The 26,235-nt window shown below is 46.0% G+C and overlaps 1 protein-coding gene across 1 annotated transcript; it reads right to left on the bottom strand.

Annotated features, from left to right (window-relative positions):
* Positions 1-407: 407 nt before the first annotated feature.
* Positions 408-26,235, bottom strand: LOC141160863 (acetylcholine receptor subunit alpha-1-A-like). Its single transcript, XM_073645659.1, has 9 exons — positions 26,096-26,235; positions 13,621-13,766; positions 12,936-12,980; positions 10,007-10,116; positions 9,303-9,498; positions 3,903-4,140; positions 3,191-3,414; positions 1,461-1,700; positions 408-963 (listed from the first exon to the last, which is right to left on the bottom strand). Exons 1-9 carry the CDS (start codon positions 26,133-26,135, stop codon positions 832-834), a joined length of 1,371 nt encoding a protein of 456 aa, XP_073501760.1. The 5' UTR covers positions 26,136-26,235; the 3' UTR covers positions 408-831.

Below are 26,235 nucleotides of genomic sequence, written 5' to 3'. Positions count from 1 at the left end.
TTTTTTATTACTAGACTAGTAATGTGGTGTCTGATAGACACCTCTGCATTACTAACCCCTAGGTTTGATGCCAGCTGACACTGACATTACACAGCTGAAATGAACCCCAAAAAATATTACACCAATTGCCACCACAACAGGGCAATTGGGAAGAGTCAGGCAAAGTGCCAGAATTGGCCCATCTAATGGATGCGCCAATTCTGGGGCGGTTGCGGGCTTGTATTTTTAAGCTGGGAAGGGGCCAGTATCCATGGACTTTCCCAGTCTTATAATATAAGCCCGCAGCTGAATGCTTTACCTTGGCTGGTTCTCAAAAATGGGCAGGAACCCACGTCATTTTTTTTAATCAATTATTTATTTAATAGGTTTAAAAAAAACACCCTTTAGTGCCAAATGAAAGGCGCTTTATTCTACTCCACTGTATATTTTGTACACACAAAATACAGGATAAAAAAATGCATAATACTTTATTAAAACTAATAATAATAATTTCCAGACTACGGTTAATCTGCATCAAAAATATGAAGATTTTACACAATAAGAAACAATTGTTTTTACTGAAGTTTAATCACAACTGTGATAAAATGCGAACTACTCAATGAAACGAGAACAGGCAATAATTGTCATTTGCTTTGCACAAAAGGAATAAAACATTTTTCCAATCAGACTTTAAATTTTTTGCTTTGCGAAAAATAACGTATGAATTTCAAATGATCGACGCAGGCAGCGACCTTCGTATTTACACAGGGTTTCCTTGTACACTGGATGATTATTATGCGTCTTCATCCTGGTCCAGAGCTTCATGGCTTCAGAAGATCAACTCGTAGAAACCTAACCCTGCATATGTAGCTCGATGAGCCGTCCAGCAAAAATAGCCACTGTCCCAATAATACAAACTAACATGAAGACTGCTAGGAGAACGTGATCAATCACCATTGCAGAGAATATCCATTCTTCTGAAGCCTGTAGGTACAAGAATAAATTATTGCAGACTGCAGTCATTGCAGTAGCTTAGCAACCAGGGAAGGAGGCCACCATGGGCCCACATAGACCCCCTAGGTGAGCGTCCACAGAACACCGATACAGTTAAATCCTATGGTATTGCAAGAAGCCAGAGGCCACTTTAAGGACTCTTAAAGTTGGGGGATACTCTGGCTATTATTATTTAGCAAGGAGACACTCTGATTAGATACCCCTTAGTGAATAATAATGCTAAAATTTCCTCTGAATATGAATACTAGAGGGAGCGCACTGCATACTTTTTTTTACATTGAGTTCAGTAATACGGCAGTATGCAGAGAGCTCCCTCTAGTGGTGGCTGCAGATAGGTTTACTATAAAATCTTTAGGCAGAGGATTTGGAGTTTTTCATCATAAAAAGATATATTGAATAAAATAATTAGCACATGAACGCAAATTATGTTTTTTTTAAATTGATATATCATGGATTTGAGCTTTTACCTTATTGGATTCTTGGTCGGAATTCATGGATTCTGCAATATATTTAACCCCTTCTATGGCGGTCTTCACATCAGGGTTCTTTAAGATCGGAGACTTGTAGGTGTCAGCAACAGGACCCAGCTTTCCTGAGATATCCGAAATATCAATGTCTTCAGTGAATATCTTGTTTCTTTTTTTGTCTTGTGAAGGTCGTTTCATTGTAGAAAAGAACATCATGTTGGGAATAGTTTCAATGAAAACCTGATGAAGAGAACATATGACAGCATGTCGTGAATGTGTGTGCGTGGGTGTCCATTAATTAACGGAGTGTACATTCAGGACTAAGAGGAACTTACAATATAAAAAGATGATGTTGATGCTGAGACAACATCATTAATTCCAGAAAAAATCTGACCAGTTAAAGTGATATTTTTTGAGAAGTTTGAATTGAACCTGTCAGAAATATTAACTCCCCGTTTCCTAAAATCATTTATATAGCTGTGGACTGGGAGTCCTTTAAAAGATAAACCAGTCATTCCCTTTATGATTCCAAAGTGTCGCTCCAGCAGCTGAGATATTTCCTTTTGAATTTGTCTGGAAGTGCATTGGTTTGTGAGGATGCACTTACAGCTCCTCAGCCACATGCTGTATTTTCTTGCTAAGTAATGAAGTCAGCATGAGGCTGAGGAGCTGTATTACTTAGTAACCCCCCTCCTTAGCTGATTGACAGGTCAGTAGCTGTGTACCAGGGCAAGCAACCTGTCAATCAGCCCGAGGAGAGAGTTGCAAGGTAGGAAATACCACATAAGGCTGAGAAGCTGTAAGTCCATCTTCCAGACTAAACTTCAAAACACGATTTCTCACTGCTGGAGCAATGCTTTGAGGTCTTAAAGAGATTAAATGGTGTATACTGTATTTTAAAGGGCTACACAATCCTATTAATGGTTTGGTGGAAGGTTTATGCTTGGCAGGTTCCCTTCAGGGTTCCCCTTTTCTGCATTAATGAGTCATACAGTATCTATAAAACACCCTCATCCTTTTGAAAAAAAAAATCTGCAGCATTCAAGCTATTTTTTGTTATGCAACAGAAATGAAACAACTGCAGCAGTTGAAGAATTTTATTTTTTTCAAAGGGATGGATAATTACTTGTCAGTCAGTGGTTGGCACAGTAGAAGAAACTTCCTGCAAAAGCAATCTGTGACACACCACGTCTGCAGGGAAAGGTAGCTAGTCTACACATTGAAAGGGTGTGCAAGATGAGTCTGAAAATGATGTAAGACAGAGGGCACGTTCCCTCTGTCAGCACCATTATAGTCTATGGCCCTGTTGGCGTATATATCCGATCTCCATTTTGCGGAGGAGTTCGAAAGTATGCCCAGATGGGGCCACCGAGCATGTAACTAAACGCAATGTGAAAGCTCCCTAAGAAAAGCAGAGGTTAAGCATGTGCACCACCATCAATAATCCATGGGTCTGCCAGGAGTAGCTGAGCGCTTTATTTGGCTATCTCCAACAGTTTTTTAGAGAATGGATACCATATTGCTGAGTTGCGCATGCCTGACTTTCGCTCCATTCAGATGGGGATCTGCAGAGCCGTGTTTTCAGGATCATTGGAAGTCCAAGCGTTTGCACACCGATCAAAAAATAAGTCATCTCCTATCTCATGGACTGGGGATAGCTGACAAACCTAGTAGAAGACCGTTAAGTGTGATCTTATGTTCGGTAATAATTATGATGTGTTTCAACTCACCTTCCTCATCCACTGAGGCATAATGTGAGTACTTGGGGTACGGAAATGTGCATTGATTACAATGACTGTGATGACAATGGAAGCGATGACAAACATCATGGTGAATAACATGTATTTTCCGATCAGCGGCACAGCGCTAGAAGTCGAAGGGATCAATTCAACAATAACCAGAAGAAACACAGTGAGTGACAACAGGACAGAGACACTCAGTGTTATCTTCTCACCTGTCAATGAAAAACAGATTTAAGAAGTAACTTGTAGAAATTAGATATGGAGTAATTCTAGAATTAAATGGGGATTTCACACAGAAGACATTTTTGGTGCTAAATAGGTCATAACTAGAGATGAGCAAATTAATTTACAGTATTCGGTGGTCGCTGGATATGAGCCAAGTGAGCCATCTCCTACCTGCCAGCATCCTTTTCCCCTCTTTTGCTCATGACATGTTATAACGCCATCATTTTAGAGTGACGCGCGCACAATTTCATGCTTAGGATGCCGCCAAGTTGAAGGCAGTTTGCAGAGCTCTCTTCTGGTGGTCATGGACCACAGATGTGGTCACTTGACCAGAGGTCCAGGAAAAATGATTTGTTCATCTCTAGTCATAATGTCTGATAGGTTGTGATGCCACCTCTGAGACCCACACATATTAGGAGAATAGGGGATCCCATGAAGAGTTTTGGCTAGCGCCATCAAGTCATAGTCTACGTACATGAGCCTGTCGGCAAATAAAACACTAAACCGGTCAAAAAGGAGAACAGCAGGCATGGAATGATGACATTGACGATGAAGTAAAGTGGAAGGCGCTGCAAAAGGAAATGATAAGTGATATCCAGATATGGTTTATCAGGGCAACAATCGTAGAACACAAAATGCTTCCAGCACTGGTAATCCTTCATGAACCATTCTCCGCTCTCCATGAAGCTGCTCAAATCTGGACGGTTGCTCTCCTAAAAATAAAGTAATTGTAGATACAATTCATTCAATAAATTGCAAAAACATAATTTAAAATTCACAACTTCATATGAATAAGATACGAACTGTTGCATGGCCATATATAAACATACTATATCAATCATTTTCTGCAATTAACATGAGCACAAAAACTGTGCACCGGGAGCGTCATGACATGGGTTTCCATGACTGAGCAGCTGCGCTCAAGCCTTTCAGCACCAAGCACATTGACTAGCTTCAGATGGAGTAGGTAAAAGCACGCTGTTACAGAACTCTGGAGCAGTGGTAACGTGTCCTATCTGCCATCTGATGGACAAGTCTGGGTTTGGGGAATGTCAGGAGAAAGTTACCTGCCTGACTGCATTGTGCCAACTGTAAAGTTTATGAAGGAGGGATAATACTATGGGCTTGTTTTTCTGAAGTCAGCCTCGGACACTTAGTTATAGTGAAGTGTAATCTTAATGATTCAGTATACAAGAAATTTTGGACTATTAGCTTTCAACTTTATAAACAGTTTGGGGAAGACTTTTTCTGTTCTCTATGACTGTGCCCAGTACACAAAGAAAGGCCCATACAGACATGGTTGGGGGACTTGGATGGGGTTGAGGTCAGGGCCGGACAAATTTCTTCCACACCAAGCAATTTATGATGCACTAGAATGGAGATTACTATACAAGTCCCCTCATCTAATATAAATGTCTGATCTCACAAATGCTCTTTTGAATAAATATGCAAAACTTCCCACAGACACCTCCACAAACTTATAAAAAGTCTTCCCAGAATTGTGGAAGCAGTTATAGCAACAAAGGGGGAACATATTCCATATTTGTGCCTGTGTATGTAGAATGGGAGATCATAAAAGCTCCTGCAGGTGTAATGTGCAGGTGCCCCAATAGTTTTTTTCAATACAGTGTACAGTACAGACCAAAAGTTTGGACACACCTTCTCATTTAAAGATTTTTCTGTATTTTCATGACTATGAAAATTGTACATTCACACTGAAGGCATCAAAACTATGAATTAACACATGTGGAATTATATACTTAACAAAAAAGTGTGAAACAACTGAAAATATGTCTTATATTCTAGGTTCTTCAAAGTAGCCACCTTTTGCTTTGATGACTGCTTTGCACACTCTTGACATTCTCTTGATGAGCTTCAAGAGGTAGTCACCGGAAATGGTTTTCACTTCACAGGTGTGCCCTGTCAGGTTTAATAAGTGGGATTTCTTGCCTTATAAATGGGGTTGGGACCATCAGTTGTGTTGTGCAGAAGTCTGGTGGATACACAGCTGATAGTCCTACTGAATAAACTGTTAGAATTTGTATTATGGCAAGAAAAAGCAGCGAAGTAAAGAAAAACGAGTGGCCATCATTACTTTAAGAAATGAAGGTCAGTCAGTCCGAAAAATTGGGAAAACTTTGAAAGTGTCCCCAAGTGCAGTTGCAAAAACCATCAAGCGCTGCAAAGAAACTGGCTCACATGAGGACCGCCCCAGAAAAGGAAGACCAAGAGTCACCTCTGCTTCTGAGGATAAGTTTATCCGAGTCACCAGCCTCAGAAATCGCAGGTTAACAGCAGCTCAGATTAGAGACCAGGTCAATGCCACACAGAGTTTTAGCAGCAGACACATCTCTACAACAACTGTTAAGAGGAGACTTTGTGCAGCAGGCCTTCATGGTAAAATAGCTGCTAGGAAACCACTGCTAAGGACAGGCAACAAGCAGAAGAGACTTGTTTGGGCTAAAGAACACAAGGAATGGACATTAGACCAGTGGAAATCTGTGCTTTGGTCTGATGAGTCCAAATTTGAGATCTTTGGTTCCAACCACCGTGTCTTTGTGCGACGCACAAAAGGTGAACGGATGGACTCTACATGACTGGTTCCCACCGTGAAGCATGGAGGAGGAGGTGTGATGGTGTGGGGGTGCTTTCTGGTGACACTGTTGGGGATTTATTCAAAATTGAAGGCATACCGAACCAGCTTGGCTACCATAGCATCTTGCAGAGGCATGCTATTCCATCCGCTTTGCATTTAGTTGGACCATCATTTATTTTTCAACAGGACAATGACCCCAAACACACCTCCAGGCTGTGTAAGGGCTATTTGACCAAGAAGGAGAGTGATGGGGTGCTACGCCAGATGACCTGGCCTCCACAGTCACCAGACCTGAACCCAATTGAGATGGTTTGGGGTGAGCTGGACCGCAGAGTGAAGACAAAAGGGCCAACAAGTGCTAAGCATCTCTGGGAACTCCTTCAAGATTGTTGGAAGACCATTTCCGGTGACTACCTCTTGAAGCTCATCAAGAGAATTCCAAGAGTGTGCAAAGCAGTCATCAAAGCAAAAGGTGGCTACTTTGAAGAACCTAGAATATAAGACATATTTTCAATTGTTTCACACTTTTTTGTTAAGTATATAATTCCACATGTGTTAATTCATAGTTTTGATGCCTTCAGTGTGAATGTACAATTTTCATAGTCATGAAAATACAGAAAAATCTTTAAATGAGAAGGTGTGTCCAAACTTTTGGTCTGTACTGTATATATGTATGTCTGTACACAGGACTGTAACAATTGCGGTTGCAGAGGTTCCAACTGGGCGCGTGCGGGAGGGGGGTCCTCCGATGTCAGCGCATACTTCAGCTGGATGTGCGTCCGAGAACGCCCATTAAGCTGAAGTGTATTGCAACACAGAGACCCACTGGGTCCCTGTGCCGCAATACACACCGCCTGCCAATCAGGCCAGCAGTTGACATCAGCAAGCCAGTCACAGGCTGCGCATAGAAGTGACGTCATGCACTCCCATCGCTTGAACGCAGAAGTCAGTTGCCGGCTTCAGAAGAGGACGCTGCTCGTCAGGAGCGCTGGGGGAAGGTGAGTATAATGGTTTATTTTTTTATGCGTTAAAGAACAGTGGCAGAATGGGGGACATATATACCAGGATGGGAGACATATATACCAGGATGGAGAACATATATACCATGCTGGGGGACATATATATCAGGATGGGCCCAGGATAGGAGACATATATACCAGGATGAGGGACATATATATCAGAATGGGCCCAAAAATGGAGACATACAGTACAGACCAAAAGTTTGGACACACCTTCTCATTTAAAGATTTTTCTGTATTTTCATGACTATGAAAATTGTACATTCACACTGAAGGCATCAAAACTATGAATTAACACATGTGCAATTATAAACTTAACAAAAAAGTGTGAAACAACTGAAAATATGTCTTATATTCTAGGTTCTTCAAAGTAGCCAACTTTTGCTTTGATGACTGCTTTGCACACTCTTGGCATTCTCTTGATGAGCTTCAAGAGGTAGTCACCGGAAATGGTCTTCCAACAATCTTGAAGGAGTTCCCAGAGATGCTTAGCACTTGATGGCCCTTTTGCCTTCACTCTGCAGTCCAGCTCACCCCAAACCACATCTCAATTGGGTTTAGGTCTGGTGACTGTGGAGGCCAGGTCATCTGGCGTAGCACCCCATCACTCTCCTCCTTGGTCAAATAGCCCTTACACAGCCTGGATGTGTGTTTAGGGTCATTGTCCTGCTGAAAAATAAATGATGGTCCAACTAAACGCAAACCGGATGGAATAGCATGCCGCTGCAAGATGCTGTGGTAGCCATACTGGTTCAGTATGCCTTCAATTTTGAATTAATCCCCAACAGAGTCACCAGCAAAGCACCCCCACACCATCACAACTCCTCCTCCATGCTTCACGGTGGGAACCAGGCATGTAGAGCCCATCCGTTCACCTTTTCTGCTTCGCACAAAGACACGGTGGTTGGAACCAAAGATCTCAAATTTGGACTCATCAGACCAAAGCACAGATTTCCACTGGTCTAATGTCCATTCCTTGTGTTCTTTAGCCCAAACAAGTCTCTTCTGCTTGTTGCCTGTCCTTAGCCGTGGTTTCCTAGCAGCTATTTTACCATGAAGGCTTGCTGCACAAAGTCTCCTCTTAACAGTTGTTGTAGAGATGTGTCTGCTGCTAGAACTCTGTGTTGCATTGACCTGGTCTCTAATCTGAGCTGCTGTTAACCTGCGATTTCTGAGGCTGGTGACTCAGATAAACTTATCCTCAGAAGCAGAGGTGACTCTTGGTCTTCCTTTCCTGGGGCGGTCCTCATGTGAACCAGTTTCTTTGTAGCGCTTGATAGTTTTTGCAACTGCACTTGGGGACACTTTCAAAATTTGCCCAATTTTTCGGACTGACTGACCTTCATTTCTTAAAGTAATGATGGCCACTCGTTTTTCTTCACTTAGCTGCTTTTTTCTTGCCATAATACAAATTCTAACAGTCTATTCAGTAGGATTATCAGCTGTGTATCCACCAGACTTCTGCACAACACAACTGATGGTCCCAACCCCATTTATAAGGCAAGAAATCCCACTTATTAAACCTGACAGGGCACACCTGTGAAGTGAAAACCATTTCCAGTGACTACCTCTTGAAGCTCATCAAGAGAATGCCAAGAGTGTGCAAAGCAGTCATCAAAGCAAAAGGTGGCTACTTTGAAGAACCTAGAATATAAGACATATTTTCAGTTGTTTCACACTTTTTATGTTAAGTATATAATTCCACATGTGTTAATTCATAGTTTTGATGCCTTCAGTGTGAATGTGCAATTTTCATAGTCATGAAAATACAGAAAAATCTTTAAATGAGAAGGTGTGTCCAAACTTTTGGTCTGTACTGTTTATGCCAAAATGGACTCAGATAGGGGACATATATACCAGGATGGGCCCAGATGGAGACATATATACCATCATTGGCCTAGATAGGAGACATATATACAAGGATAGGGCCCAGGATAAGGGACATATATACCACGAAGGGGCCCAAGATGGGGGACATATATACCTGAAAGGAGCTTAGGAAGGGTGTCAATAGTACTGGATGGGGGACATTACAACATAATGAGTGAGGAGAGGCAACATGTATGTCCTCATAGAATTTAGAACACAAGGGCCCATACATCTGATCAATATGAGGGGAGGGTGGGGGCCCAGGTCTACATTTTTCACCGGGGCCCATCGGACTCTAGTTACTGCACTATCTATACAGCTAGAATAAAGCATGTGGACTGCAAAGTGTTCTCTGCTTTAACTCTACAAACTGATTACCTTTACTCCTTACCATATTTATAACAACCACTGACCCATCATAAGTCCAAGTGCCCAGCTTCATGCTGCAGTTTTGCTGATCAAAGGGAAAATGTGTGACTATCATTTCACAGTAACTCTTGAAGATGGCTGGTGGATTCCATACTATTTTTCCATTGTAATCCACTAGGGCCTTAGTTTCTTGAACAATTGCAAAATCACCGTTTGCACTGTAAAAGATATAATACCATGTCAGGACCGGAGACACAGACAGGCAAGAACAGTTTATGGGACTTTTACAGTTAAATAGCTCATCATAATGCTCCCCTTTATGTGTCTGTTATAGAAGCTACTTGATGGTTTGGAGGTGGTAGTAGCCCCCTTACTTCTTAGGCTCCTGTGCGGCTGCACAGGTTGCACCATTGGCATGCACCATGTTCTTTCCCCTCCTCTATTAGAGCATATGGGTGTCTTATGAATTCCTTGTTCAGGGTCTCATTCCATAAACCAGAGCAGAATGGCACTGGCAAGAAGCTCCAGAAGACTCGAGCCATTAGCCATTGATGGTCATTCCCGTTAATGACTGCCGTATAATAATGTATTCTTCTGCATTAGCATCTGCATGGCCATCTGAACGCCCCCCATGACTGGGTGTAACACCTCTGATGCTGGCTCTCTGCACTCTACTTTTAATTTCTTATATATACTGTACATACATAAGATAAAAGAAAAACTTACTTGTTGTACAGGACTAAATCAGGTCGCCAAATACCACCAGAGGGAATGCGGATTTTCTCTATTCCTCCGTAACTTGATGGGTCCCATTTTAAATTAACATCTATCCATTGCTAGGAGAAACAAAAAGCAGGATCATGTGGACCACCAAAAAATGTAAAATCATTAAACCAATTTACAGGCAGGTTTATTTATGTTTTTTTCTACAAATCTCATCCAATTAGAAAAGTGTTTCACGTGTGGTATCACAAGGCTCTGTCCTGGCCTCAGTGTTGTTCAACATTTTTATAAATGAAGGTAAACTAATTTGCAGATGATGCAAGGCTAGGAGGGATAGCTAACACTAGCGAAGAAAGAGAAAGGATTCAGAAGGATCTAGATAAGCTTAAACAATGGGCAGCGACTAATAGAATGATATTTAACAGGGAGAAATGCAAGATTCTACATCTGGACAAGAAAATTAAAATTACATCTACAGAATGGGAGGAATAGAACTAAGCAACAGCACGTGTGAAAAAGACTTGGGTATACTAATAGATCACAGACTGAACATGAGTCAACAGTGTGATGCAGCAGCAAAAAAGGCAAACATAGTTCTGGGATGTATTAAGAGAAGCATAGAGTCTAGATCATGTGAAGTAATTATCCCCCTCTACTCCTCCTTGGTCAGGCCCCATCTGGAATATTGTGTCTAGTTTTTGGCACCACATTTTAAAATAGACATCGAAAAACTGGAGCAAGTTCAGAGAAGAGCTACCAGGATGGTGATCGGAATGCAATATATGTCCTATGAGGAATGTTTAGAGGATTTGGGAATGTTTAGCTTGCAAAAAAGAAGCCTAAGATGATACTTAATAGCTGTCTACAAATATCTGAAGTGCTGTCACACTGTAGAGGGATCATCCTTATTCTCATTTGCACATGGAAACACAAGAAGCAAAAGAAGCAATGGGATGAAACTGAAAGGGAGAAGATACAGATTAGATACTAGAAAAAAGTTTTGACAGTGAGGGTGATTAATGAGTGGAACAGGCTGCCATGAGAAGTGGTGAGTTCTCCTTCAATGGAAGTCTTCAAACAGAGGCTGGACAGACATCTGTCTGAGATGGTTTAGTGAATCCTGCATTGAGCAGAGGTTGGACATGATGACCCCGGAGGTCCCTTCCAACTCTAATCTATGATTCTACGATATTTGAAGATTCTGTTCTCTATTTTTTTTTTGGGGGGGGGATTGCCTTGACACCAGCATTACCCCCATTGGTGTTTCTAATAAGCTGGAGGTTGCATAGGAATTTCTACAGATTTGCTGTCAGTCTGTTGTGTGAGACCACATTAAATATTTAGATTTTGTGATCCTTCCAGTTGGTGTCAATGCGGTGTGATGTCAGTTGTTGCTGTTGCGCTGCGCTTTTATCAAAATGTGAGTGCTTCGCCTAGCAGCAGCGGTGCTGTTGGGCACCTCAGTCACTCCCTCCGCAGTAAAGACTATCTTAAAAAAGGTTGCAAGTGTGCTTTTGCATGTTGATCAAAAAGAATAATAATGTCTTCATGTACATTTTTATGTGAACGGAAAATGGGCCAGACATTGACTTAGTTTAAGCAACTTTCTAAATAATTTTCATTAAGAATTTTCTTCCATCTTGCTGCTGTAGATTGCCCATCTTTTATCCAGCTGAGTGATCTACCAAAAATATACAAATCTGTCAAAGTTCCTATTCCTGCTTGCTTTTTCTCTCCCATCTCTTTTCTCAGTATTAGAGATCACAGAAGGGAGGGAGTTATACACAGATGAACTACAGTAGTGAGAGGATGAAACATCTTAAATTTTCTGGAGAGTAGAGAAAACAGGCTGTAGAAAAAGAGGAAAACATATAGAGAAGAGATAAAAAATAGCATTAGATCTGTGCTGATAAATGAAAGCAAGTTAAGATAGCAGCACCCTGAATACAAACAGAGCTCACATCCAGCCTGTATTACTTGGAGGGACAATCCCTCAAGAAAAAAAATTTGACACATGGATCAAGCTGCAAATTGCACATCAGGATATCTGAAAATGAATGAAAGATTTAAACGTAGGTAACATATGTAGAAAAAAAAATCATTGCAAAGGTGTCCATAGCTTTTAAAAGTTCGTTACCTCTGCTAATTAGAAGCTGCAAACTAGTAGATTTCTTTCTTTCTTGGAAAATGCCTATTTGCATATTATTTATTATAAATCTTGCTTAAAAGTGAATCTGTCAGAAGGATATGTGTACGTAGCTCTTTTAAAGACAAGTCTAGCAATAACATTACATGGACAGTCCATTCAACCATTAGAGAACAATCAGCGTTTCAATTGATATACCAATTAAGCTGAAGAGCGATTGCAGATCTGAAGCCTCTGTCACTCCAGATGTTTTCTCCGCCCAGCACTACCTAATTCTGCTTGATGGACATCCTTTATGCTATAAGACTTCAGACAAAGGAGTCGTCAGTCATGCAGGAGGAGGCAGCGCTGGGTGAGGAATAGAGCTGGAGTGACAGAGGCTTCAGACCTACACTAGCTATTTAGCCTAATTTGGATAGCAATTAAAATGCTGATTTCTCAGTAATGGAGAGATGGACTGGTCATGTAAAGGTATTGCTGGACTCGTATTTGAAAGAGCTACATGCACAAGTAAATAGTTTGGGAGGTGAATTCCTGCTGACAGATTCCCTATAACAACAGAAGATCAATGCATTAAATGGCTTTCCATAATTGTGATGTTTTTTTTTTTGTATTCAGTTGAATAGGGATGAGCGTCAATACCTGACCAATGGACAAAAGTGGTGATGTTTATAGACGAAAACAGCCATCCCACTGTACTAGGAGATGTAAGACCTATTATTTTGTGCAAAATTTTAAAGAAAATAATATAAATTTACACATGTAAAAGATATAAAAAAATTATACCTGTTTTAGGCGAACATTTGTGGTCACAATTTGATTGACTTCATCCTTGAAATAAGAAAACAGAAAATTAAACATAAAGAGAACATAAAACATTGATTTCATTAATTCCTTTATCTGTAGTAATAACTTGGAGGTGACCACAATAATATCCTCTGTAGATTGTTTTCTCACCCTGGCCCTAAGCGGGCCCCTCTGACATGTAAGAAAACAGCTATTTTATAGTTTTTGTATCGGGGTCAAAGCTTCGGGAGAAATTTTCTTCTCTTACTTATCTGCATGTATTTTGTGCTCAAAATCATGTTTGCAATTGATCTTCATTGAAAATGTTGCACCGTTTGCCTTCTATAGCCTCCTTGTGACGCTGACTATTGCAGGCTGCAGAATGAGTTAACTGAGAATCCGTCAGTCACAGCTTTGACAGTCTGATGTGGAGTTTGTAACTCTTTTCTCTCTTTTTTTCTGAGCTCCTTTTTGCTGATCACAGACCACATCACATTAGAATGTGTAGGGAAAAAAAAACTGTAAAATCTAAATAATGCTATTTTTTTTTAATTAAACCCCATTGAAAAATACATGCATTTAAGTAAAGAAAAAAATGTCCCCAGAGATAGCCACCTTATTCTTTCGTATCATTTGTTACTGACTAATCTTTTTACCCAATGTATTTTTAATGAAATATTCATACCACATCAATCAGCTGAATGAGCTGGAGACCGACAGTCACCACAACGGCATCCTTAAACTTCTTAACAGGACGAACAACACTGTTGTAGTCTTGAAACAAGTCCTTAATGAGTCGAGATTCATCTTCTGAAGAGAGAACGGTTCCAGCTACACAAAAGGAAAGTTGTGTTATAGCAATATTAAAGGGTTTATCCAGAACTACAGTACAGACCAAAAGTTTGGACACACCTTCTCATTTAAAGATTTTTCTGTATTTTCATGACTATGAAAATTGTACATTCACACTGAAGGCATCAAAACTATGAATTAACACATGTGGAATTATATACTTAACAAAAAAGTGTGAAACAACTGAAAATATGTCTTATATTCTAGGTTCTTCAAAGTAGCCACTGTGATGAAAGCCGGCCGGTGGGTGCAGCTCTCTGGCGCCCCCTTACCTCTCAGGTCAGTCAAGGTACTGCACCTAGAGAAAGTAGTGCCAGGAAGCTGCAACCAGCGCAGGGAACACGGTAGAGTGTTCCCCTTCAACGTCACTAAACCGTAACGTCACTACACAGCACAACTCGCTAGCGCCCTCTTAGCCTCAGGTCAGTCAAGGAACTGCACCTAGGATAAGCGGTCGCCAGGGAGACTGTCCTGTAACCTACTGGGTATCGGGGCCCTCTGTAGTGAGGGCGGTATATATATCTTCCTTGGCCGCACCAGGAATATATATATCTGAACCTCCGACCGTCACTACCAGCCTTCCCCAATCCCCAGTTGGTATGCTGCCACCAGTCCCTATTTTAGATATACGCCCAGTCCGTGAATGGGCCTATATCGGGTCAGGAACCAACCCTGGGTAGCGTTTTTGGCTTGAGCCGAGCTCACACGGACGTGCGTTCGTTATGCAGAATAAAAGGCAGGCCCACAATTACTTGAGGTAATTGATTATAATAATACACTAGATACACGATATACAACTAAATATACACAGGTATAAGGTCAGGCTAAACTATACAACAATGGAATACAACACACAGAATCACCACAGCATATCAGTTACCGGTTTCTTGATTTTCTTGTGACGCAGGGAGAGGATTCTGCGGTCGCAGGCACGGTTCTTTGTTACAGGCTGAGGCCTACCACCGCATGGTCAAACTGCTCCTCCCCTTGGTGGCCTCAGCTGGTGCTCAGATGTTCAGCACACCACTCTTGGGTCAAGACTGACTTGTCTCTTGTCTGTCCTGCTATCTTACCTGCCCTGTCCCGCCCACTGCTGGTGAGGTCAGCTGACTCAGTCTCCACCCTCAGGTCTAACTTCGATCAGAAGCCCAAATTCTATGGAACCCAATAACTTCTTCTGGGATGGTCTCATGATACCCCCAGGGGTTCCCATGGATTCGGGCCGCCGTAACCGACCTTTTGATATCAATTATGATACCATACGGTCCTCAGGAATGGCTCCGCGCTATATCTTGGCTTCCAGAGCACGTACAAACGTCTACCGCGGAGGCTTGTGTGCGCAATGGCTCCGGGACGCCGTGATATTTTTTTATTGGCCCATCCCACGCAACATGCGTGTACTTTTCATGTTTCTATATCTTATGCCTCCATGCTTGTGACAGACAAAGAAACTAGTCCTATGGGACAAATGGTCAGTTACAGATGGACGAAGCACCCCCCCCGGCTGGCTGTGTTTCCTCTCGAAGTCTTTGAAGCTCCTAGCATTCAAGTGTTAAGTAGGCTTCTTATCTTACAGGAGCCTGGATGGGGGGAAACTATCTAGTTGACGTTTTAACAGAAGGTCCCAAGGGTGGGGGCTGCTGAAGTGTGGCCATCCCTGGATATGATTTATCATTACCAGGATGGCGGCTACAGGTTCATCACACCTCCCCCTATACGAGGGCGCGAGGGGGTAGCACATTCCTGTGTTCCCCCGTGCGTCCTTCTGCACCCTCCCCTTGCCGGGATAACCCGTCAGCGTTACCGTGGTCACGGCCTCTTCTGTGGCGAATGGAGAAGTGGTACTGCTGGAGAGCGAGGCTCCAGCGTAGCAACCTGCCATTCGACCCAGAGACCGTGTGTAACCAGCTGAGGGGGTTGTGGTCCGTCTCCACGGTGAAATGGCTCCCGTACAAGTAGGGCTGCAGACGCTGCAGGGCCCATACAATTGCCAGGCATTCTTTTTCCACCGTGGAGTAAGCCACCTCCCGGGGCAGTAGCTTCCTGCTCAGGTACAAGACAGGATGTTCCTGGCCTGTCGTGTTGACCTGACTTAGCACAGCACCGAGGCCAAAGTCACTGGCGTCGGTCTGTACCACAAACGGCCGGTCGAAGTCGGCAGCTTGCAGTACAGGGGAGCTACTTAGGGCGGCCTTGAGTGCCCCGAAAGCTGTCTCGCAGGCGACTGTCCAGTCGACTGCGACGGGCAGCTTCTTCTTGGTGAGGTCCGTCAGGGGCTTGGCCAGGGTGCTATAGTGTGGGACGAACCTCCTATAGTACCCGGCGGTCCCCAAGAAGGACATCACCTGCTTTTTGGTCCTAGGAGTGGGCCAGGATGCGATGGCATCCACTTTCCCCGGTTCTGGCTTCAGAACCCCCCCGCCTACCCGGTGACCCAGGTAGAGGACCTCACTCATGCCCAGCTGGCACTTTTCCGGCTTGATGGTCAAGCCTGCCCGGTGGATCCGACCGAGCACCTGCCGCAGGTGCTCTAGGTGATCCTCCCAAGTGGGACTGAAGACTGCAATATCGTCCAAGTACGCAGCCGCGTACCCTTCAAGTCCCTCAAGCAGCGTATTGACCATCCGCTGAAAAGTGGCAGGGGCATTCTTCATGCCGAATGGCATCACTGTGGACTCGTACAGTCCAAAAGGGGTGATAAAGGCAGAGCGTTCCCTTGCCGCGGGGGTCAGAGGAATCTGCCAGTACCCCCGGCTCAGATCCATGATGGTCAGGTACTTAGCCCCGGCCATCCGATCGAGCAGGTCATCGATGCGTGGTATGGGGAACGCATCGGTGGCCGTTACAGCGTTGAGCCCCCGGTAGTCCACGCAGAACCGTGTAGTTCGGTCCTTCTTTGGTACGAGGACTACAGGCGAGGCCCACGCGCTGCTGGATGCCTGGATCACCCCCAGCTTCAGCATCTCGTCTATCTCTTGGCGCATGTTTCCCTGCACCTCGAAAGAGACCCGATATGCTGAACGCCGGATCGGCGGGTGATCGCCAGTGTCCACGTCGTGGACAGCCATCTCAGTCCTTCCGGGCAGGCTGCTGAACAGCCCCCGGAAGGGGTGCAGGGTGGTCCCCAGCTGGGACCGTTGGTCCTCCGTGAGCTGGTGGCCAACCCCCACATCCTCGATGGACCCACCCGCCTTGGCTTGGGTGAGCAGATCCAGGAGGGTTTCTACCTCTCCTTCCTCGGGAAGGTTGCACACTGGGTGGGCAGTCGCTTCCCGCTCATGATGAGCCTTCATCATGTTCACGTGGAAGGCCTTCCTCCTTCCACGGGCGTGATCCAGGGTGACCAGATAGGTGACGGCGTTGAGTTTCTGGTGCACGAAGTAGGGACCTTCCCAGGCTGCCTGAAGCTTGTTCTGTGGTACGGGGACCAGTACCCACACCTTTTGACCCACCTGGTAGGTCCTCTCACAAGCATTCTGGTCGTACCACCGCTTCTGGTCGGCCTGGGCCTGGGCCATATTGTCCTGCACCAGCTTTGCCAAGGCCATCATCCTGTCCCGGTGGCGCACGACATACTCGATGACCGACACCTCGGGGGTGGCCAAATCCCCTTCCCATGCTTCCTTCACCAGAGCCAGGGGGCCCCGTACCCGTCGCCCGTACAGGAGCTCAAAGGGGGAGAACCCCGTTGAGGCCTGCGGAACCTCCCGGTAAGCAAATAGGAGGTGTGGGAGGTAACGCTCCCAGTCTCTCCCGTGGGAGTCGACCAACATCTTAAGCATCTGCTTTAAGGTGCCATTGAACCGCTCACACAGGCCATTAGTCTGTGGGTGATACGGGCTGGCCACCAGATGTTGCACCTGCATTTGCATACAGAGGGACTCCATCAGCCGCGACATGAACTGGGTCCCTCGGTCGGTGAGCATTTCCTGGGGGAAACCCACTCTGGAGAAGATCTCCAGTAAGGCGGTAGCCACCTTGTCGGCCCGAATGGACGACAAAGCTACCGCTTCCGGGTACCGGGTGGCATAGTCCACTACCGTGAGTATGAAGCATTTCCCGGAGTGGCTGGGAGTGGACAGAGGTCCAATAAGATCCACAGCGACCCTCGAGAAAGGCTCTTCGATGATTGGCAGAGTTACCAGTGGGGCTTTGGGGAGCGGCCCCGCCTTCCCCACCCTCTGACAGGTGTCACACGAACGGCAGTAGGCACCCACCGCGGCTCCCATCCCAGGCCAGTAGAAATGCTGAGCTATCCTGGCCTTGGTTTTAGCGATCCCTAGGTGTCCGGCCATCGGAATCTCGTGTGCGATCCGCAACAATTCCGCCCTGAACGGATAGGGTACCACTAACTGTCGGTCCCTGGGCCACGCCTCCGGTGAACCCTGCTGGACCGTTACCCGGTACAGCCGTCCCTGGTCCCAGACCACACGCTCGCAGTCTGACTCCATGGGAGGCTGTGCCGCCTGTTCCTTGAGAGCTTTCAGGCTGTCGTCTGCTTCCAACGCAGCCTGAAATTCCTGACTTGATGTGGCCAGAATCGACGAAACTGCCACATCCTCTGTCAGCCCCTCCGGGCATGTCACCTGGCCGCTGTCTGACCCGGCAGACACTTGGTCAGAAGTGGGGAAGCCGTCGGACCTCTGCAAGGCTCCTTGGGCTCCGGCGCTCCCACTCCTGGTGACAGCGGCTATGACCGCTGTGACCGTGGGTAGTGCCTGCTTCCCCTCTGTTTCTGACCAAGCCGCCCGATCAGGCAGGCTTCCTAGGCCTTTGGACATCTCGGATGTGGGGAACTCCTGCCCTGGGGTCTTACCTGGCGGCTCCTCTCTTGGGACACCCCCACCTCCCATGGCCTGTTCCTCCCCCTGCAGTGGGCCTATACTCAGCAGCCTGGATACCCCTGGGAGCCCTACACTGCCGGTAGCTGCCCCCCTCTCCATCCCTGAGCTTCCCTCTACAGAATCCTGCCCGCCCCCTCCCTCACCGGAGGACAAGAGGTCACGGCACGCCGGCTGAGCACCTCTGCGGGCATCCCCACACTCCCCACCTGCTTTCACTAACCCTGTTTGTGTTGTGTCTGTGCAGGTGTTACCCTCAGGTTTCACTCCCTCCTCCTCAGCAGGACACACACTACATACAACATGGTTGGCATTAGCAGCAGACAAATCAATACACTCTTGGGGGGCCGAACTTGGGGGTTCAGAGGGTACATACTGCGATACTAGACGCCCCAAGTCGGTCCCTAATAAAACATTTGCGGGAATATTTGGCGTTACTCCCACCTCCCGCATCCCCCTTCCGGCACCCCAGTCCAAATACACCATGGCAACGGGAAGTGCCGGCTCCACGCCTCCAACCCCGGAGACGGAAAGAGTCTTTCCTGGTACCAAGTCCTGGGGGGACACCACCTCAGGCCGTACCAGTGTTCGTTCAGCGCCCGTGTCCCGCAGTCCCATGACCGCAGAACGGCCTATGGTGACGGGTTGGATGTTGTCCAGGGACCTACCACCACCCCCTCCCACACACAAAACATTGGGCGCTCTCTGGGACTGGGATGGGGTCTTTTGGCGCTGGGGACACTCAGCCCTAAAGTGTCCTGGTTTGTTGCATAGATGACAACGTCTTACGTCTGGTCCTTGCCTGGAGAGGGCAACAGGGGGATACACCCCTTGTGTTCTAGGGGCCGGGGAAACAGGGGCATGACTGGGCTTACCCCCTCTCCAGGTGCTGCTGGCAGACTTCTTCAGCTCAGGCGCCCTGTTATTGGCATACTCGTCTGCCAGGGCGGCTGTAGCAGAAGCCCCTGTTGGTTTTCGGTCACGGAGGAACTGTCGGAGGTCCTCTGGGCAGTTCCACAAGAACTGCTCCGTGACGAACAGTTCCTGGACCTCCTGGCGGGTAGTAAGCGCTAGACCCGAGGTCCAGTGCTCTGCGGCTCTCAACAGCGCCCGCATATGATCGGTCCAGGTGTCCTTGGGGCCACGCAGCAGGCTCCGGAACTTCTGGCGGTACGACTCGGGAGTGAGGTTGTACTGCCGGATCAGGGCCCGCTTGATGCAGTCGTAGTTCTGTACCTCCCCGGCAGGTAAGTCCCCCAAGGCATCCAGGGACTTACCCCTCAAACGGGGGGTCAGGTATCTGGCCCACTGATCCCGGGCCAGATGGTGCTGAAGACAGGTCCGTTCAAATGCCACCAGAAAGGAGTCCAGGTCCCCATCCTTCTCCAGTAGAGGGAAGTCCTCAGCTCGGACTTTGGACGACTTGGTCTCCTGATGGGTTGGTTGCTCTAGCGGAAGCCCCCGCTGGGCCAGGTCCAGTTGGTGCTGGCGCTCCGCAGCTCGCTCTGCACGCTCCGCAGCCTCCCGGCGCTCTGCAGCTTCACGCTCCGCAGCCTCCCGGCGCTCCGCAGCTTCGCGCTCCTCCTCCGCTGCCTTCTCTGATGCTGCCAGGAGGGTTTTGTAGACGGCATCGCCATGAGACTGGAGACTTGCCATAGCCGCTTGTAAAAGGGCTTGTGATCTGGACAGGCTGGGCTGGGTAGGTGGTGGGCAGCCCACTGCGGGACCGTATACTGGGGACTGGCTCCCTGAGGTGCCCGGGCTGGACTCCTCCTCGCCATGAGTAACAATGTCCTCCCCTCCTGCCACACGGACCGTAGCATTAGCCTCCTGCAGGGTCTTGCTCCTGGTGCCGTCTGCCATCTTGGTAACCGACACCGCTGCAACCCTGAGTTTGCACACACCTTGTTATACTTTTAGCCTGACCGTCTAACGTTGGGCTGACCTTAAGACTCCAGCAGTGGAAGTTACCACTGGCAGTCTTTAGTGCCTGGGAGTAGGGGTCCCACAACACTATTATTCTGCAATCCCACCGCTCTGCCACCAATGTGATGAAAGCCGGCCGGTGGGTGCAGCTCTCTGGCGCCCCCTTACCTCTCAGGTCAGTCAAGGTACTGCACCTAGAGAAAGTAGTGCCAGGAAGCTGCAACCAGCGCAGGGAACACGGTAGAGTGTTCCCCTTCAACGTCACTAAACCGTAACGTCACTACACAGCACAACTCGCTAGCGCCCTCTTAGCCTCAGGTCAGTCAAGGAACTGCACCTAGGATAAGCGGTCGCCAGGGAGACTGTCCTGTAACCTACTGGGTATCGGGGCCCTCTGTAGTGAGGGCGGTATATATATCTTCCTTGGCCGCGCCAGGAATATATATATCTGAACCTCCGACCGTCACTACCAGCCTTCCCCAATCCCCAGTTGGTATGCTGCCACCAGTCCCTATTTTAGATATACGCCCAGTCCGTGAATGGGCCTATATCGGGTCAGGAACCAACCCTGGGTAGCGTTTTTGGCTTGAGCCGAGCTCACACGGACGTGCGTTCGTTATGCAGAATAAAAGGCAGGCCCACAATTACTTGAGGTAATTGATTATAATAATACACTAGATACACGATATACAACTAAATATACACAGGTATAAGGTCAGGCTAAACTATACAACAATGGAATACAACACACAGAATCACCACAGCATATCAGTTACCGGTTTCTTGATTTTCTTGTGACGCAGGGAGAGGATTCTGCGGTCGCAGGCACGGTTCTTTGTTACAGGCTGAGGCCTACCACCGCATGGTCAAACTGCTCCTCCCCTTGGTGGCCTCAGCTGGTGCTCAGATGTTCAGCACACCACTCTTGGGTCAAGACTGACTTGTCTCTTGTCTGTCCTGCTATCTTACCTGCCCTGTCCCGCCCACTGCTGGTGAGGTCAGCTGACTCAGTCTCCACCCTCAGGTCTAACTTCGATCAGAAGCCCAAATTCTATGGAACCCAATAACTTCTTCTGGGATGGTCTCATGATACCCCCAGGGGTTCCCATGGATTCGGGCCGCCGTAACCGACCTTTTGATATCAATTATGATACCATACGGTCCTCAGGAATGGCTCCGCGCTATATCTTGGCTTCCAGAGCACGTACAAACGTCTACCGCGGAGGCTTGTGTGCGCAATGGCTCCGGGACGCCGTGATATTTTTTTATTGGCCCATCCCACGCAACATGCGTGTACTTTTCATGTTTCTATATCTTATGCCTCCATGCTTGTGACAGACAAAGAAACTAGTCCTATGGGACAAATGGTCAGTTACAGATGGACGAAGCACCCCCCCCTGCTGGCTGTGTTTCCTCTCGAAGTCTTTGAAGCTCCTAGCATTCAAGTGTTAAGTAGGCTTCTTATCTTACAGGAGCCTGGATGGGGGGAAACTATCTAGTTGACGTTTTAACAGAAGGTCCCAAGGGTGGGGGCTGCTGAAGTGTGGCCATCCCTGGATATGATTTATCATTACCAGGATGGCGGCTACAGGTTCATCACAGCCACCTTTTGCTTTGATGACTGCTTTGCACACTCTTGGCATTCTCTTGATGAGCTTCAAGAGGTAGTCACCGGAAATGGTTTTCACTTCACAGGTGTGCCCTGTCAGGTTTAATAAGTGGGATTTCTTGCCTTATAAATGGGGTTGGGACCATCAGTTGTGTTGTGCAGAAGTCAGGTGGATACACAGCTGATAGTCCTACTGAATAGACTGTTAGAATTTGTATTATGGCAAGAAAAAAGCAGCTAAGTAAAGAAAAATGAGTGGCCATCATTACTTTAAGAAATGAAGGTCAGTCAGTGCGAAAAATTGGGAAGACTTTGAAAGTGTCCCCAAGTGCAGTTGCAAAAACCATCAAGCGCTACAAAGAAACTGGCTCACATGAGGACCGCCCCAGGAAAGGAAGACCAAGAGTAACCTCTGCTTCTGAGGATAAGTTTATTCGAGTCACCAGCCTCAGAAATCGCAGGTTAACAGCAGCTCAGATTAGAGACCAGGTCAATGCCACACAGAGTTCTAGCAGCAGACACATCTCTACAACAACTGTTAAGAGGAGACTTTGTGCAGCAGGCCTTCATGGTAAAATAGCTGCTAGGAAACCACTGCTAAGGACAGGCAACAAGCAGAAGAGACTTGTTTGGGCTAAAGAACACGAGGAATGGACATTAGACCAGTGGAAATCTGTGCTTTGGTCTGATGAGCCCAAATTTGAGATCTTTGGTTCCAACCACCGTGTCTTTGTGCGACGCAGAAAAGGTGAACGGATGGACTCTACATGCCTGGTTCCCACCATGAAGCATGGAGGAGGAGGTGTGATGGTGTGGGGGTGCTTTGCTGGTGACACTGTTGGGGATTTATTCAAAATTGAAGGCGTACTGAACCAGCATGGCTACCACAGCATCTTGCAGCGGCATGCTATTCCATCCGGTTTGCGTTTAGTTGGACCATCATTTATTTTTCAATAGGACAATGACCCCAAACACATCTCCAGGCTGTGTAAGGGCTATTTGACCAAGATAGAGAGTGATGGGGTGCTACGTCACATGACCTGGCCTCCACAGTCCCCAGACCTGAACCCAATCGAGATGGTTTGGGGTGAGCTGGACCGCAGAGTGAAGGCAAAAGGACCAACAAGTGCTAAGCATCTCTGGGAACTCCTTCAAGATTGTTGGAAGACCATTTCCGGTGACTACCTCTTGAAGCTCATCAAGAGAATGCCAAGAGTGTGCAAAGCAGTCATCAAAGCAAAAGGTGGCTACTTTGAAGAACCTAGAATATAAGACATATTTTCAGTTGTTTCACACTTTTTTGTTAAGTATATAATTCCACATGTTTTAATTCATAGTTTTGATGCCTTCAGTGTGAATGTACAATTTTCATAGTCATGAAAATACAGAAAAATCTTTAAATGAGAAGGTGTGTCCAAACTTTTGGTCTGCACTGTATATTTTTTTTTACAATGAGCCTAAGGACTAACAGGCAGGTAGTTCCTAACTACCTTCCTGTTGTGCCAGTCGCTGAACTCTGCCCGCACAGAGTGGTCACAGACTGCTCCTGCCGGAGACTCAGCAGCTTCCATCACGTCGACAGAGCAGCGGCTTCTCTTCCGCTCTGCTCTGTTGATGGGGCGTGACTGCCAATGTCATGCTGATCGACAGCTGGCTCCCCGCTGCCTTACTGCAGGGAGCCGGCTGTGAATCAGCATGACGTAAGCAAGCACGCGCTGTCGACACAGCAGCCCAGAAGAGGATCTGCTCTATTGAATCACCGCCTAAGGTTAGAACAGGCAGGTAGTTAGTTGCCTGTGTTAGCAACTACCTGCCTCTTAGTTTTTTCACCCATAGTAAAAAAAATAAAAAAAAATAGTCATGGTTTTTAATTTTATATTCAGATCTTTTGTAGCTGAGTAATCATAGCTTTTAGCCAGAAGTTTTATGCAATTAACATTTTATACTTTTAAAGCAAAAATATCAGTATAAAACTCCAATATAATGTGCATAAAACCAGAAGCAAAAGACGAAAAACAATGAAAATCTGTTCGGAAATGTTAAGTTTCAACGGGGAGAGTAGAGAAAGCCATGCTAGATCAAACTGGCGCAACTTATCCAATTCCAAGTGACTGCTCCTTCTCTCCTCTGAAGTCATCTGTCAGGGGAAGAGTGGGGAGGACCCCATATACATCGGATGGTCAGCCTGTCCTGCCGAAATTAGCAGGTTTGACAGACTTTCATCTATTTTTGTATGGGGACTTTAAGGCAACGTAGGACTGAATCTGTAGCACAACCAGTGTCGGACTGGGGAGCCTAGGGCCCACCAGTAACCAACTCCAGGGCCCCACTTTTCAGCTACATGCAAATGTGACATTATCTTCAATCACAAACTTATGTAACAATGAACTGGGTAGATTGTTAAATGAATAAGATGCTGCCTTTATTTGTACATAGTGATTCCAGTATACAGTGCCAAGTACTGCTCATGTAAGAGGGGGCCCACCGGAGGATTCTCCTGTTGGCCAGTCCAAGCCTGAGCACAACAGTTATCAGCAATGACAGACCCCACTAACTATACAGTGAGGTTTATCACATTCTGAATGTATTGGAAACAACTGCAACCAAGGCCAATAATAGAGCTTCCAATGCAAATGAGAACATGGGATTAGCTGGACAGGATTAGCCGTGCCATGGAAGAAACTGTGATCATCAGAGATTGTCTATACAAAGAACAACTATGGGGCAATCTGCAGATTAACTTCTGTTAGGAAAGGAGATTTTTCCACCTTTTTATTCTATACGGGACGGGAGAAAATAACAGATTCTTCTCAATGTGACCAAAAGTCTAACATTGCACAAGTTGGAGATGACTGTCTCTGACTGTCTGACTCTGAGATGTACTCTGTCCCATTTGCAGATCCCTCTACTGAATGTTTACCAATCACCCTACATATAGCATAAAGAGCCAACGACTCATGTTTCAAAGTGAGGACAGATGACTAAAACTATTCCGAGCATTCACCTGCAGCTGCCAGTCAAGGGATCTCTTTACGCTCCACACAACACAATCCTGGCATCCAGATATATTTGTAAAAAGTCACAAAAAGTCACCACTGTGTATGAGCAAACATATTCCCTACCATTAACCACTTAATGACCTTGCGATTTTCTGTTTTTACGCTTTCGTTTTTTCCTCCCCTTCTTCGAAGAGCCAGAACTTTTTTATTTTTCCATCAATATAGCCGTATGAGGGCTTGTTTATTGCAATGGTATATTGCACACGCCCGAGGCTCAAGGGAAAACTCTAAATAGGTTCAGTCATTAAACCCCTCTTTTATATTTTAGGAGTAAGGGAATAACTGTATGCAATAAAGATGTCATAACAAAACATAGGTACTTATCAGATCATGGGGCATCGTCCCTGTCCCAACGCGTTTCTCCCCACTGGTGATTGGGGTTCATCATGGGACTTTATAGACTATTGGATGTTCAATATCATAGACACAGGTACCAGACAGTGTGGAGTCCCTGAGGCCACAAGAACTATTCTGTAGGCTCTTATGGCCTCAGGGACTCCACACTGTCTGGTACCTGCTCCGACTGATGAAACATTTCCGCCAATTGATTTAGAACCACCAACACAATCCCTTATGGACAGATAATCATTAGTAATAGTTATTACTTCTACAATTAACTTCAAGAATGAAGAAGTTTGAATTATGTGAAAAACAGAGCGAAAAAATGTAACAGTCTATAAACAATAAAACTTGCGATTTGAAAATAGGGAATAATTGAGGTCTATACGTCAACATTCAAAGAAAGGACGGCCAAGGAAGCGGAGAGGAAATGCAATGGATACTTGGAAGTCCTGGTTATAATAAATTGCTTTAATTGTATATAAGAGACATAAAATTACTTTATCATAATGAAATGTGGAGATTTTACAGTACCTGTAATGAGGAGAATAAACTGTATGATGGTGAAATCCATTTCCTTCCACTTCTTGCAGCTTCACTCCTCTCTGGTTACATGCCGGGAACTCTCGTTCGGAGAGGCGGACTCTGCGCCTTCCCATCTTACTATCAGGAAT

The sequence above is a fragment of the Phyllobates terribilis genome, unplaced genomic scaffold, assembly GCF_046119375.1.
Source record: "Phyllobates terribilis strain yellow unplaced genomic scaffold, ASM4611937v1 Scaffold_9__5_contigs__length_417890890, whole genome shotgun sequence".
Taxonomy (NCBI): Eukaryota; Metazoa; Chordata; class Amphibia; order Anura; family Dendrobatidae; genus Phyllobates; species Phyllobates terribilis.
This window is presented reverse-complemented; position numbering and strand designations above follow the sequence as displayed.

Coding starts and splice junctions, on each gene's coding strand:
- LOC141160863 (XM_073645659.1), bottom strand. CDS start 26,135: ATGGATTTCACCATCATACAGTTTATTCTCCTCATTACAG. Junction 13,767..26,095: donor GTTTATTCTCCTCATTACAG/GTACTGTAAAAT, acceptor CCTTTTGTGTAG/CTGGAACCGTTCTCTCTTCA. Junction 964..1,460: donor CCGACCAAGAATCCAATAAG/GTAAAAGCTCAA, acceptor TTGTACCTACAG/GCTTCAGAAGAATGGATATT.